Genomic DNA, 16,343 nt, shown 5'->3' with positions numbered 1-16,343 from the left:
GTGCCTGTGCACATATTGTCTTCTTGTCTTATCCCTATGTCAGGCTGCAGTAGATCTCTCACACTGCGCCTGCGCACATATTGTCTTCTTGTCTTATCCCTATGTCAGGCTGCAGTAGATCTCTCACACTGTGCCTGCGCACATATTGTCTTCTTGTCTTATCCCTATGTCAGGCTGCAGTAGGTCTCTGCACTGTGCCTGCGCACATATTGTCTTCTTGTCTTATCCCTATGTCAGGCTGCAGTAGATCTCTGCACTGCGCCTGCGCACATATTGTATTCTTGTCTTATCCCTATGTCAGGCTGCAGTAGATCTCTGCACTGCGCCTGCGCACATATTGTATTCTTGTCTTATCCCTATGTCAGGCTGCAGTAGATCTCTGCACTGTGCCTGCGCACATATTGTCTTCTGCTTGTCTTATCCCTATGTCAGGCTGCAGTAGGTCTCTCACACTGTGCCTGCGCACATATTGTCTTCTTGTCTTATCCCTATGTCAGGCTGCAGTAGGTCTCTGCACTGTGCCTGCGCACATATTGTCTGCTTGTCTTATCCCTATGTCAGGCTGCAGTAGATCTCTGCACTGTGCCTGTGCACATATTGTATTCTTGTCTTATCCCTATGTCAGGCTGCAGTAGATCTCTGCACTGTGCCTGCGCACATATTGTCTGCTTGTCTTATCCCTATGTCAGGCTGCAGTAGGTCTCTGTACTGTGCCTGCGCACATATTGTCTTCTTGTCTTATCCCTATGTCAGGCTGCAGTAGGTCTCTGCACTGTGCCTGCGCACATATTGTATTCTTGTCTTATCCCTATGTCAGGCTGCAGTAGATCTCTGCACTGCGCCTGCGCACATATTGTCTTCTGCTTGTCTTATCCCTATGTCAGGCTGCAGTAGATCTCTCACACTGCGCCTGCGCACATATTGTCTTCTGCTTGTCTTATCCCTATGTCAGGCTGCAGTAGGTCTCTGCACTGTGCCTGCGCACATATTGTCTTCTTGTCTTATCCCTATGTCAGGCTGCAGTAGATCTCTGCACTGTGCCTGCGCACATATTGTCTTCTGCTTGTCTTATCCCTATGTCAGGCTGCAGTAGGTCTCTGCACTGTGCCTGCGCACATATTGTATTCTTGTCTTATCCCTATGTCAGGCTGCAGTAGATCTCTGCACTGTGCCTGCGCACATATTGTATTCTTGTCTTATCCCTATGTCAGGCTGCAGTAGATCTCTCACACTGCGCCTGCGCACATATTGTCTTCTTGTCTTATCCCTATGTCAGGCTGCAGTAGGTCTCTGCACTGTGCCTGTGCACATATTGTCTGCTTGTCTTATCCCTGTCAGGCTGCAGTAGGTCTCTGCACTGTGCCTGCGCACATATTGTCTTCTTGTCTTATCCCTATGTCAGGCTGCAGTAGGTCTCTGCACTGTGCCTGCGCACATATTGTCTTCTTGTCTTATCCCTATGTCAGGCTGCAGTAGATCTCTGCACTGTGCCTGCGCACATATTGTCTTCTTGTCTTATCCCTATGTCAGGCTGCAGTAGGTCTCTGCACTGTGCCTGCACACATATTGTCTTCTTGTCTTATCCCTATGTCAGGCTGCAGTAGATCTCTGCACTGTGCCTGCGCACATATTGTCTTCTTGTCTTATCCCTATGTCAGGCTGCAGTAGATCTCTGCACTGTGCCTGCGCACATATTGTCTTCTTGTCTTATCCCTATGTCAGGCTGCAGTAGATCTCTGCACTGTGCCTGCGCACATATTGTCTGCTTGTCTTATCCCTATGTCAGGCTGCAGTAGGTCTCTGCACTGTGCCTGCGCACATATTGTCTGCTTGTCTTATCCCTATGTCAGGCTGCAGTAGGTCTCTGCACTGTGCCTGCGCACATATTGTCTTCTTGTCTTATCCCTATGTCAGGCTGCAGTAGGTCTCTGCACTGTGCCTGTGCACATATTGTATTCTTGTCTTATCCCTATGTCAGGCTGCAGTAGATCTCTGCACTGTGCCTGTGCACATATTGTATTCTTGTCTTATCCCTATGTCAGGCTGCAGTAGGTCTCTGCACTGTGCCTGTGCACATATTGTCTGCTTGTCTTATGCCTATGTCAGGCTGCAGTAGATCTCTGCACTGTGCCTGTGCACATATTGTCTGCTTGTCTTATCCCTATGTCAGGCTGCAGTAGGTCTCTCACACTGTGCCTGTGCACATATTGTCTGCTTGTCTTATCCCTATGTCAGGCTGCAGTAGATCTCTGCACTGTGCCTGCGCACATATTGTCTTCTGCTTGTCTTATCCCTATGTCAGGCTGCAGTAGGTCTCTGTACTGTGCCTGCGCACATATTGTCTTCTTGTCTTATCCCTATGTCAGGCTGCAGTAGATCTCTGCACTGCGCCTGCGCACATATTGTCTTCTTGTCTTATCCCTATGTCAGGCTGCAGTAGGTCTCTGCACTGTGCCTGCGCACATATTGTCTTCTTGTCTTATCCCTATGTCAGGCTGCAGTAGATCTCTGCACTGCGCCTGCGCACATATTGTCTTCTTGTCTTATCCCTATGTCAGGCTGCAGTAGGTCTCTGCACTGTGCCTGCGCACATATTGTCTTCTTGTCTTATCCCTATGTCAGGCTGCAGTAGATCTCTGCACTGCGCCTGCGCACATATTGTCTGCTTGTCTTATCCCTATGTCAGGCTGCAGTAGGTCTCTGCACTGTGCCTGCGCACATATTGTCTTCTTGTCTTATCCCTATGTCAGGCTGCAGTAGGTCTCTGCACTGTGCCTGCGCACATATTGTCTTCTTGTCTTATCCCTATGTCAGGCTGCAGTAGATCTCTGCACTGTGCCTGCGCACATATTGTCTTCTGCTTGTCTTATCCCTATGTCAGGCTGCAGTAGGTCTCTGCACTGTGCCTGCGCACATATTGTCTGCTTGTCTTATCCCTATGTCAGGCTGCAGTAGGTCTCTGCACTGTGCCTGCGCACATATTGTCTTCTTGTCTTATCCCTATGTCAGGCTGCAGTAGGTCTCTGCACTGTGCCTGCGCACATATTGTCTTCTTGTCTTATCCCTATGTCAGGCTGCAGTAGGTCTCTGCACTGTGCCTGCGCACATATTGTCTTCTTGTCTTATCCCTATGTCAGGCTGCAGTAGGTCTCTGCACTGTGCCTGCGCACATATTGTCTGCTTGTCTTATCCCTATGTCAGGCTGCAGTAGGTCTCTGCACTGTGCCTGCGCACATATTGTCTTCTTGTCTTATCCCTATGTCAGGCTGCAGTAGATCTCTGCACTGTGCCTGCGCACATATTGTCTTCTGCTTGTCTTATCCCTATGTCAGGCTGCAGTAGATCTCTGCACTGTGCCTGCGCACATATTGTCTTCTGCTTGTCTTATCCCTATGTCAGGCTGCAGTAGGTCTCTGCACTGCGCCTGCGCACATATTGTCTTCTTGTCTTATCCCTATGTCAGGCTGCAGTAGATCTCTGCACTGTGCCTGCGCACATATTGTCTTCTGCTTGTCTTATCCCTATGTCAGGCTGCAGTAGGTCTCTGTACTACGCCTGCGCACATATTGTCTTCTTGTCTTATCCCTATGTCAGGCTGCAGTAGGTCTCTGCACTGTGCCTGCGCACATATTGTCTTCTTGTCTTATCCCTATGTCAGGCTGCAGTAGATCTCTGTACTGTGCCTGTGCACATATTGTCTTCTTGTCTTATCCCTATGTCAGGCTGCAGTAGGTCTCTGCACTGTGCCTGCGCACATATTGTCTGCTTGTCTTATCCCTGTCAGGCTGCAGTAGGTCTCTGCACTATGCCTGCGCACATATTGTATTCTTGTCTTATCCCTATGTCAGGCTGCAGTAGATCTCTGCACTGTGCCTGCGCACATATTGTCTTCTGCTTGTCTTATCCCTATGTCAGGCTGCAGTAGGTCTCTGTACTGTGCCTGCGCACATATTGTCTTCTTGTCTTATCCCTATGTCAGGCTGCAGTAGGTCTCTGCACTGTGCCTGCGCACATATTGTCTTCTTGTCTTATCCCTATGTCAGGCTGCAGTAGGTCTCTGCACTGTGCCTGCGCACATATTGTCTTCTTGTCTTATCCCTATGTCAGGCTGCAGTAGGTCTCTGCACTGTGCCTGCGCACATATTGTCTTCTTGTCTTATCCCTATGTCAGGCTGCAGTAGATCTCTGTACTGTGCCTGCGCACATATTGTCTTCTTGTCTTATCCCTATGTCAGGCTGCAGTAGGTCTCTGCACTGTGCCTGCGCACATATTGTCTTCTTGTCTTATCCCTATGTCAGGCTGCAGTAGGTCTCTGCACTGTGCCTGCGCACATATTGTCTGCTTGTCTTATCCCTATGTCAGGCTGCAGTAGGTCTCTGCACTGTGCCTGCGCACATATTGTCTGCTTGTCTTATCCCTATGTCAGGCTGCAGTAGGTCTCTGCACTGTGCCTGCGCACATATTGTCTGCTTGTCTTATCCCTATGTCAGGCTGCAGTAGGTCTCTGCACTGTGCCTGCGCACATATTGTCTTCTTGTCTTATCCCTATGTCAGGCTGCAGTAGATCTCTCACACTGCGCCTGCGCACATATTGTCTTCTTGTCTTATCCCTATGTCAGGCTGCAGTAGATCTCTGCACTGTGCCTGCGCACATATTGTCTTCTTGTCTTATCCCTATGTCAGGCTGCAGTAGATCTCTGCACTGTGCCTGCGCACATATTGTCTTCTGCTTGTCTTATCCCTATGTCAGGCTGCAGTAGGTCTCTGCACTGTGCCTGCGCACATATTGTCTTCTTGTCTTATCCCTATGTCAGGCTGCAGTAGGTCTCTGCACTGTGCCTGCGCACATATTGTCTTCTTGTCTTATCCCTATGTCAGGCTGCAGTAGGTCTCTGCACTGTGCCTGCGCACATATTGTCTTCTTGTCTTATCCCTATGTCAGGCTGCAGTAGATCTCTGCACTGCGCCTGCGCACATATTGTCTTCTGCTTGTCTTATCCCTATGTCAGGCTGCAGTAGATCTCTGCACTGTGCCTGCGCACATATTGTCTTCTGCTTGTCTTATCCCTATGTCAGGCTGCAGTAGATCTCTGCACTGCGCCTGCGCACATATTGTCTTCTGCTTGTCTTATCCCTATGTCAGGCTGCAGTAGGTCTCTGTACTGTGCCTGCGCACATATTGTCTTCTGCTTGTCTTATCCCTATGTCAGGCTGCAGTAGATCTCTGCACTGTGCCTGTGCACATATTGTCTGCTTGTCTTATCCCTATGTCAGGCTGCAGTAGGTCTCTGCACTGTGCCTGTGCACATATTGTCTTCTGCTTGTCTTATCCCTATGTCAGGCTGCAGTAGGTCTCTGCACTATGCCTGTGCACATATTGTCTTCTGCTTGTCTTATCCCTATGTCAGGCTGCAGTAGGTCTCTGCACTATGCCTGTGCACATATTGTCTGCTTGTCTTATCCCTATGTCAGGCTGCAGTAGGTCTCTGCACTGTGCCTGCGCACATATTGTCTTCTTGTCTTATCCCTATGTCAGGCTGCAGTAGATCTCTGCACTGTGCCTGCGCACATATTGTCTTCTTGTCTTATCCCTATGTCAGTCTGCAGTAGGTCTCTGCACTGTGCCTGCGCACATATTGTCTTCTTGTCTTATCCCTATGTCAGGCTGCAGTAGGTCTCTGCACTATGCCTGCGCACATATTGTCTTCTTGTCTTATCCCTATGTCAGGCTGCAGTAGATCTCTGCACTGTGCCTGCGCACATATTGTCTTCTTGTCTTATCCCTATGTCAGGCTGCAGTAGATCTCTGCACTGTGCCTGCGCACATATTGTATTCTTGTCTTATCCCTATGTCAGGCTGCAGTAGATCTCTGCACTGTGCCTGCACACATATTGTCTTCTTGTCTTATCCCTGTCAGGCTGCAGTAGATCTCTGCACTGTGCCTGCGCACATATTGTCTTCTTGTCTTATCCCTATGTCAGGCTGCAGTAGATTCCAGACTTGCAATAAATAAACTCTCTGCACTGCGCCTGCGCACATAGTGTCTTCTGCTTGTCTTATGCCCATACACAATGAACTGGCTATGTCTTGTCTCCTGAGAAGCACATTTCTTTCATGTAATTAGCAAGAGTCCATGAGCTAGTGACGTATGGGATATACATTCCTACCAGGAGGGGCAAAGTTTCCCAAACCTTAAAATGCCTATAAATACACCCCTCACCACACCCACAATTCAGTTTTACAAACTTTGCCTCCGATGGAGGTGGTGAAGTAAGTTTGTGCTAGATTCTACGTTGATATGCGCTCCGCAGCAAGTTGGAGCCCGGTTTTCCTCTCAGCGTGCAGTGAATGTCAGAGGGATGTGAGGAGAGTATTGCCTATTTGAATGCAGTGATCTCCTTCTACGGGGTCTATTTCATAGGTTCTCTGTTATCGGTCGTAGAGATTCATCTCTTACCTCCCTTTTCAGATCGACGATATACTCTTATATATACCATTACCTCTGCTGATTCTCGTTTCAGTACTGGTTTGGCTTTCTACAAACATGTAGATGAGTGTCCTGGGGTAAGTAAATCTTATTTTCTGTGACACTCTAAAGCTATGGTTGGGCACTTTGTTTATAAAGTTCTAAATATATGTATTCAAACATTTATTTGCCTTGACTCAGAATGTTCAACTTTCCTTATTTTCAGACAGTCAGTTTCATATTTGGGATAATGCATTTGAATTAATCATTTTTTTCTTACCTTCAAAAATTTGACTCTGTTTTTCCTGTGGGCTGTTAGGCTCGCGGGGGCTGAAAATGCTTCATTTTATTGCGTCATTCTTGGCGCAGACTTTTTTGGCGCAAAAATTCTTTTCAGTTTCTGGCGTCATACGTGTCGCCGGAAGTTGCGTCATTTTTTGACGTTATTTTGCGCCAAAAATGTCGGCGTTCCGGATGTGGCGTCATTTTTGGCGCCAAAAGCATTTAGGCGCCAAATAATGTGGGCGTCTTATTTGGCGCTAAAAAATAAGGGCGTCGCTTTTGTCTCCACATTATTTAAGTCTTATTTTTTTCAGTGCTTCTGGTTGCTAGAAGCTTGTTCTTTGGCATTTTTTCCCATTCCTGAAACTGTCATTTAAGGAATTTGATCAATTTTGCTTTATATGTTGTTTTTTCTCTTACATATTGCAAGATGTCTCACGTTGCATCTGAGTCAGAAGATACTACAGGAAAATCGCTGTCTACTGCTGGAGCTACCAAGCTAAGTGTATCTGCTATAATTTTTGGTATCTGTTTCTCCAGCTGTTGTTTGTATTGCATGTCATGACAAACTTATTAATGCAGATAAAATTTCCTTTAGTACTGTTACATTACCTGTTGCTGTTCCGTCAACATCTAATTTTCAGAGTGTTCCTGATAAACATAAGAGATTTTATTTTTTAAATCCATTAAGAAGGCTATGTCTGTTATTTCTCCTTCTAGTTTACATAAAAGTCTTTTAAAACTTCTCTTTTTTCAGATGAATTTTTAAATGAACATCATCATTCTGATACTAATAATGGTTCTTCTGGTTCAGAGGTTTCTGTCTCAGAGGTTGATGCTGATAAATCTTTGTATTTGTTCTTTATTTAAAGAATTATTAATTGCATTAGAAATAGAGGATTCTGGTCCTCTTGATTCTAAATCTAAACGTTTAAATAAGGTTTTTAAATCTCCTGTAGTTATTCCAGAAGTGTTTAATCTCCCTGATGCTATTTCTGAAGTAATTTCCAGGGAATGGAATAATTTGGGTAATTCTTTTACTCCTTCTAAACGTTTAAGCAAATTATATCCTGTGCCATCTGACAGATTAGAGTTTTTTTGGGACAAAATCCCTAAGGTTATGGGGCTGTCTCTACTCCTGCTAAATGTGCTACTATTCCTACGGCAGATAGTAATTCATTTAGGGATCCTTTAGATAGGAAAAATTGAATCCTTTCTAAGAAAAGCTTACTTATGTTCAGGTAATCTTCTTAGACTTGCTATATTTTTAGCGGATGTTGCTGCAGCTTCAACTTTTTGATTAGAAGCTTTAGCGCAACAAGTAACAGATCATAATTTTATAGCATTATTATTATTCTATAACATGCTAATAATTTTATTGGTGATACCATCTTTTGATATCATTAGAGTTGATGTCAGGTATATGTCTCTAGCTATTTTAGCTAGAACAGCTTTATGGATTAAACTTGGAATACTGATATGTCTTCTAAGTCAACTTTGCTTTCCCTTTCTTTTCAGTTTCTGGAAGGAAGGGAACTTTTTTACCAAAGGATAAAAAATCTAAGGTAAATTTAGGTCTATGATCATTTCGTTCCTTTCCTCACAATAAGGAACAAAAGCCTGATCCTTCATTCTCAGGAGCGGTATCAGTTTGGAAACTATTTCCAGTTTGGAATATATCCAAGCCTTTTAGAAAACCTATAGCCAGCTCCTAAGTACCCATGAAGGTGCGGACCTTATTCCAGCTCAGCTGGTATGAGGCAGATTACGTTTTCTTCAAAGAAATTTTGATCAATTCCGTTCTCAATTTCTGGTTTCAGAACATTGTTTCAGAAAGGTATAGAATTGGCTTCAGTTAAGGCCTCCTGCTAAGAGATTTTTTTTCTTTCCCGTGTCCCAGTTAACACAGCAAAGGCTCAGCATTTCTGAAATATGTTTCAGATTTAGAGTTGGCTGGAGTAATTATGCCAGTTCCAGTTCTGGAACAGGGGCTGGGGTTTTATTTTATCTCTTCATTGTACTAAAGAAGGTCAATTCCTTCAGACCAGTTTCGGATCTATCAATATTGAATCGTTATGTAAGGATACCAACATTCAAGATGGTTTCTGTAGGACTGTCCTGCCTTTTGTTTAGCAAGGGCATTATATGTCTACAATAGATTTACAGGATGTGTATCTACATATTCCGATTCATCCAGATCACTTTTTGTGTCTGAGATTCTCTTTTTAGACAAGCATTACCAGTTTTGTGGCTCTACCGTTTGGCCTAGCCTCAGTTCCAAGAATTTCTTTCAAAGGTTCTCGGTGCCCTTCTTTCTGTAATCAGAGAACAGGGTTTTTTGGTATTTCCTTATTGGACAATATCTGGGTACTTGCTCAGTCTTCTCATTTTCGAAGAATCTCATACGAATCGACTTTTGTTGTTTCTTCAAGTTCATGGTTGGAGGATCAATTTACCATTCAGTTCATTGATTCCTCAGACAAGTGTAACCTTTTTAGGTTTCTAGATAGATTCAGTGTCTATGACTCTGTCCTTGTCAGACAAGAGAAGTTTAACATTGATATCAGCTTGTCAAAACCTTCAGTCACAATCATTCCCTTTGGTAGCCTTATGCATGGAAATTTTAGGTCTTAGGACTGCCGCATCAAATGCGATCTCCTTTGCTCGTTTTCACATGCGACCTCTTCAGCTCTGTATGCTGAACCAATGGTGCAGGGATTACTCAAAGATATCTCAATTAATATCTTTAAACCGATTATACGACACTCTCTGACATGGTGGGCAGATCACCATCGTTTAGTTCAGGGGGCTTCTTTGTTCTTCCGACCTGGACTATAATCTCAACAGATGCAAGTCTTACAGGTTGGGGAGCTGTGTGGGGGTATCTGACGGCACAAGGGGTTTGGGAATCTCAGGAGGTGAGATTTCCGATCTATATTTGGAACTCCGTGCAATTTCAGAGCTCTTCAGTCTTGGCCTCTTCTGAAGAGAGAGTTGTTCATTTGTTTTCAGATAAGACAATGTCACAACTGTGGCATACATCAATCATCAAGGAGGGACTCACAGTCCTCTGGCTATGAAAGAAGTATCTCGAATTTTGGTTTGGGCGGAATCCAGCTCCTGTCTAATCTCTGCGGTTCATATCCCAGGTATGGACAATTGGAAAGCGGATTATCTCAGTCGCCAAACGTTGCACCTGGGCGAATGGTCTTCACCCAGAGGTATTTCCTCAGATTGTTCAAATGTGGGAACTCTCAGAAATAGATCTGATGGTTTCTCATCTAAACAAGAAACTTCCCTGGTATCTGTCCGGATCCAGGGATCCTCGGGCGGAGGCAGTGGATGCATTATCTCTTCCTTACAAGTGTCATCCTGCCTATATCTTTCCGCCTCTAGTTCTTCTTCCAAGGGTATTCTTAATATTCTAAAGGAATGCTCGTTTGTCCTGCTGGTAGCTCCAGCATGGCCTCACAGGTTTTGGTATGCGGATCTTGTCCGGATGGCCTCTTGCCAGCTGTGGACTCTTCCGTTAAGATCAGTCTTTCTGTCTCAAGATTCTTTTTTCCATCAGGATCTCAAAACCTTAATTTTAAGGTGTGGAGTTTGAACGCTTGATTCTTGGTCAAAGAGGTTTCTCTGACTCTGTGATTGATACTATGTGACAGGCTCGTAAATCTGTATCTAGAGAGATATATTATAGAGTCTGGAAGACTTATATTTCTTCAGGATGGTTTAGATAAAGGTTTGTCCGCAAGTTTCTTGAAAGACAAATCTCTGCTCTTTCTGTTCTTTTTCATAGAAGGATTGCTAATCTTCCTGATATTCATTGTTTTGTACAAGCTTTGGTTTGTATAAAACCTGTCATTAAGTCAATTTCTCCTCTTTGGAGTTTGAATTTGGTTCTGGGGGCTCTTCAAGCTTCTCCTTTTGAACCCATGCATTCTTTGGTCGTTATATTACTTTCTTGGAAAGTTTTGTTTCTTTTGGCCATCTCTTCTGCCAGAAGAATCTCTGAATTATCTACTCTTTTTTGTGAGTCTCCTTTTCTGATTTTGCATCAGGATAAGGCGGTGCTGCGAACTTCTTTTGAATTTTTTACCTAAGGTTGTGAATTCTAACAACATTAGTAGAGAAATTGTGGTTCCTTCATTATGTCCTAATCCTATGAATTCTAAGGAGAAATCATTGCATTTTTTGGATGCTGTTAGAGCTTTGTATTATTATGTTGAAGCTACTAAGTCTTTCCGAAAGACTTCTAGTCTATTTGTCGTCTTTTCCGGTTCTAGAAAAGACCAGAAAGCTTCTGCCATTTCTTTGGCATCTTGGTTGAAATCTTTATTTCATCATGCCTATGTTGAGTCGGGTAACACTCCGCCTCAAAGGATTACAGCTCATTCTACTAGGTCAGTTTCTACTTCCTGGGCGTTTAAGAATGAAGCTTCGGTTGATCAGATTTGCAAAACAGCAACTTGGTCCTCTTTGCATACTTTTACTAAATTCTACCATTTTGATGTGTTTTCTTCTTCTGAAGCAGTTTTTGGTAGAAACGTACTTCAGGCAGTGGTTTCAGTTTGAATCTTCTGCTTATGTTTTTTCATTAAAATTTTATTCTGGGTGTGGATTATTTTCAGCAGGAATTGGCTGTCTTTATTTTATCCCTCCCTCTCTAGTGACTCTTGTGTGGAAAGATCCACATCTTGGGTAGTCATTATCCCATACGTCACTAGCTCATGGACTCTTGCTAATTACATGAAAGAAAACATAATTTATGTAAGAACTTACCTGATAAATTCATTTCTTTCATATTAGCAAGAGTCCATGAGGCCCGCCCTTTTTTTGTGGTGGTTATGATTTTTTTGTATAAAGCACAATTATTCCAATTCCTTATTTTATATGCTTTCGCACTTTTTTCTTATCACCCCACTTCTTGGCTATTCGTTAAACTGAATTGTGGGTGTGGTGAGGGGTGTATTTATAGGCATTTTAAGGTTTGGGAAACTTTGCCCCTCCTGGTAGGAATGTATATCCCATACGTCACTAGCTCATGGACTCTTGCTAATATGAAAGAAATGAATTTATCAGGTAAGTTCTTACATAAATTATGTTTTTTTCCAATTGTAGAGGTTGTAGCCCAGCCATTGTGTATTCAGAGCTGTGAGAGGAGTTTTTGTCACTAGGTTGTTATGTGTGCAGACCATGTATTATCAGTAAACGGACAAATGTTTTAAAACGTATTTGTTTTTTTCAGGTGTGTGTTTTTTTTTTTTTGTGTTTTTCTTTTTTTTTTTTTTTTTTTTTTATTAAAAACTTTGTTGGTATTTTTTTTTTTTTTTTTTTAAGCAGCAAAAGTCTCCAGCAGTTTAAAGGTTTAAGCAGATAATATATTAATACAAAATTAATATTTAGCTCAGCACATTTAGGCTGTGATATTTTAGTTTGTCTCACATTTTTAACCTGCACATCAGCGGCAGTCACTGGGAAATGTGAAAGTATCCTGTATATTTGTAATGCACTGGTGCCTCACACAGGCAAGTCTCGCCCTATCCACAGACAATGTATTTTGTATAAAGGATTTATGCGGAAGCTTAAAGGGACAGTATACACTCATTTTCATATAACTGCATGTAATAGACACTACTATAAAGAATAAGATGCACAGATACTGAAATAAAAATCCAGTATAAAATGGTTTAAAAACTTACTTAGAAGCTTTCAGTTTGGCTCTGTTGAAAAGGTAGCTGGAAAGCCCACTGCAAGTGGGAAATAAGACACTCCCCCCTCCCCCTTCTTTTGCATATAAAAAGAGCCTTTACACAAACAGGAGCAAGCTGGAGAAGGTAGCTGACGGTATTCAAATAAAACTTTGGGGCTTGGTTAGGAGTCAGAAAATCACAGCAATGTTCTTTAAAAATAAGCAAAACTATACATTTCAAAAACAAACAAACTTTATGGGTTTTATAAATAGATCATCTACAAAACATTTATGCAAAGAAAAAATGAGTGTATAATGGCCCTTTAAGCTTATGGTATTAATATGCTTCACTAGTGAAGGTGCAGCTATATACCTCTGGACATTCTACTCATGTAATAAAAAAACCTTTATCTTGCTCTCTCTTCTTGCAATTTAACTCTGAAAATATGGGTATTTCAGCTGCCACTAGAGGGGCCCTGCTACCTGCTACACAGTCATTAACCTAGCTTTGTTTAAAAAACAACAACTTTACACTACATCATCCTAATCTACATTTAATGTACTTGGGTAGCATCATAGATTGGCCACACAAACTTGTATTTATTAATATTTTTTTCTATATCCTCCAACAGGAAGAGAGTGACAGAAAGAGAGACCGTGTGGCCAGTGAGCCAGGAGCAGAGACTACAAAACCAGAGAAGAAACGTCTTAAACATCCAGAGGACGAAAAAGAACCAACTGTACAAGCTCCATTCACTCCTGTTGATTACAGCAAATTAGATTTCAAGGTGTTTGCAGGTCTGTGTGCTAAATATAATCTGCTTCATCTGCGTATTGTAATCCCTTGTCACAGCTCAGCAGCTTAGTTAATTAAAGGGACATTTTACTGTAACATGCTTCTGTTTGCGCAGTGATATATATCTGATTGCGCAGTGATATATATATATCTGATTGCGCAGTGATATATATATCTGATTGCGCAGTGATATATATATCTGATTGCACAGTGATATATATATCTGATTGCCCAGTGATATATATATCTGATTGCCCAGTGATATATATATCTGATTGCCCAGTGATGTATATCTGATTGCGCAGTGATGTATATCTGATTGCGCAGTGATGTATATCTGATTGCGCAGTGATGTATATCTGATTGCGCAGTGATGTATATCTGATTGCGCAGTGATGTATATCTGATTGCGCAGTGATGTATATCTGATTGCGCAGTGATATATATATCTGATTGCCCAGTGATATATATATCTGATTGCCCAGTGATATATATATCTGATTGCCCAGTGATATATATATCTGATTGCCCAGTGATGTATATCTGATTGCGCAGTGATGTATATCTGATTGCGCAGTGATGTATATCTGATTGCGCAGTGATGTATATCTGATTGCGCAGTGATGTATATCTGATTGCGCAGTGATGTATATCTGATTGCGCAGTGATGTATATCTGATTGCGCAGTGATGTATATCTGATTGCGCAGTGATGTATATCTGATTGCGCAGTGATGTATATCTGATTGCGCAGTGATGTATATCTGATTGCGCAGTGATGTATATCTGATTGCGCAGTGATGTATATCTGATTGCGCAGTGATGTATATCTGATTGCCCAGTGATGTATATCTGATTGCCCAGTGATATGTATATCTGATTGCCCAGTGATATGTATATCTGATTGCCCAGTGATATGTATATCTGATTGCCCAGTGATATGTATATCTGATTGCCCAGTGATATGTATATCTGATTGCCCAGTGATGTATATCTGATTGCCCAGTGATGTATATCTGATTGCCCAGTGATGTATATCTGATTGCCCAGTGATGTATATCTGATTGCGCAGTGATGTATATCTGATTGCGCAGTGATGTATATCTGATTGCGCAGTGATGTATATCTGATTGCGCAGTGATGTATATCTGATTGCGCAGTGATATATATCTGACTGTGCAGTGAATGACACAAGTGACCCCAATATCCGTTGGGTATGGGAGAGAAATACCATATTGTAGGTGGGCTGAACTGTTATAGTGTTATCTGACTTATTGTTGGGTGACTGACCATTTTCTCCCTTCTAGACTGTATCACATCCCATTTTTTTTTTTTTAAATAAGCTTTGTGTTCTGCTTTATGTATGGTGGCGTTGCAAGCCAACCATTTTAGCTGTGTCAGGTGCGCAAGATTCCTAATCCCTTTATTTACCATTCTCCAGTTTTGCATAACCAACACAGTTATAATAATACGTTTTACCTCTGTAAAACGTGTATCTAAGCATCTGCAGACTGCCCCTTATCTCAGTTCTTGTGACAGATTTGCATTTTAGTCAATTAGTGCTGACTCATAAATAATTCCACGGGAGTGAGCACAATGTTATCTCTGTCACACATGATCTAGCACTGTCTAGCTGTGAAGAACTGTCCAGCAGTACTGAGATAAGAGGCAGCCTTCAAGGGCTTAGAAATTAGCATATTGACCTACCTAGGTTTAGCTTTCAACTAAGAATACCAAGAGAGCAAAGCAAATTTTGATAAAAATAAATTGGAAAGTTATTTAAAATAAAATGCCCTATCTGAATCATGAAAGACTGTCTCTTTAATGTTTGTGTAATAAGTCTCTTGAATAACGTTAAAAAGTGCTTTTGTAGATGTTGCATTTGTTTTATAGTAGATGGTTTTGTCCCCACAGGCAGCAGTAATGTAAAGGGCCAGGCTGACTTTGACCCCAATATACAAGCCCATCAGGGGAAGGTATGTTACACTCACACTCTGGGATTTCTTCAATTGCTTTAACTTCTTGGCTTCCAAAGAGGGCTGCAGCTAATTGCAAAGCAGTTTGTGGCAGCCAAGGGGTTAAGCTTGCAAGGTATAACGTTTATCATTGGGTGGGCTAAACCCTTGGTATAGTGTGACTGTCTCATCCAGTACATTCCATTCCTCTTACTGCAGAAAAACGCTTCATCCAGGAAACCTCGCCAGTTAATGGGAAACAAAAGCATGTCTTTCTTGGCTGGAAAATCTGAGCGGTAAGTGAGCCGTCTAAATTCTGTATCCAGATGAGCTTGTGAAGCCATGAAAAGCAGAAAACCCTAAGTTGTTTTATCAGCTTGTGTAACCTTGGCCAAGCTGAGCAGAAATATCCGCAGCTGCACAGATTTCTTTTGATAAATATCAGATCTGCTCTTCTACTTTGGGAGGGACTATACGCGCACAATTCAGGATGATTTAAGAGAAATTGAATGAGGATTAGTTTATATATAGTACCTACCGTAAGTGAAATCTAAGATGCATATTTATTGATACAAGGCCATATGGTTCCACTGTGCAACCAATTAGAACCTTTGGGGGGGGGGTGTAATATACAGAAATATCCGGGGCTCACAATTCCATTGTAGCGTTTCCATGTGACTAAAGCCATAATGTTGTTGCAGTTTCTGATTTTCATTGTATTTTTTTTTTTTTTCTTGTGACTAATTTAAATTTTCAAAATTTCTTTACATTTTCAGGGGCTTTAAGCACAGCTGGCCGAAGAGATAAACACTTTATTCCCAGGATGGAAATGAGAACATGGGATGTGCGGGACACTTGTATTTTTAATATGTTCATTAAACTTTTAATTCACAAAAGTCTGTTGTCTCTTGCCTTGGTACTATGATCTATTGTGAAACACAAGTCTAGATCAAAGGTCTTCTGACATTTTACTTGCTGTTAGTGGTTACTAATAAACACCCTTACATTTCTTTCATGAGATGGTGAGAGTCCACAAGCTATCATGTGGGATTACACTCCAGTCCACTACGAGGAGGCAAATACCCCCCTCTATTCCAGAGTTTTAATCCTCCCACTTTACCGTAATCCCTCAATCAATATTTTGCCTCCAA

The 16,343-nt window shown here is 42.2% G+C and overlaps 1 protein-coding gene across 1 annotated transcript in view; it reads left to right on the top strand.

Annotated features, from left to right (window-relative positions):
- Positions 1-16,088, top strand: part of EXOSC10 (exosome component 10) — a 55,572-nt gene extending 39,484 nt beyond the window's left edge. Inside the window, exons 22-25 of the mRNA XM_053691443.1 lie at positions 13,075-13,240; positions 15,152-15,213; positions 15,412-15,488; positions 15,969-16,088. Coding sequence (XP_053547418.1) covers positions 13,075-13,240; positions 15,152-15,213; positions 15,412-15,488; positions 15,969-15,999 — 336 coding nt within the window. The 3' untranslated portion in view covers positions 16,000-16,088. The remainder of the gene's footprint in view (positions 1-13,074; positions 13,241-15,151; positions 15,214-15,411; positions 15,489-15,968) is intronic.
- Positions 16,089-16,343: the final 255 nt, after the last annotated feature.

This window comes from Bombina bombina, chromosome 8 (genome assembly GCF_027579735.1).
Source record: "Bombina bombina isolate aBomBom1 chromosome 8, aBomBom1.pri, whole genome shotgun sequence".
NCBI lineage: Eukaryota > Metazoa > Chordata > Amphibia > Anura > Bombinatoridae > Bombina > Bombina bombina.
Note: the sequence above shows the minus strand (reverse complement) of the source record. Positions and strands in the feature narration are given on the sequence as shown.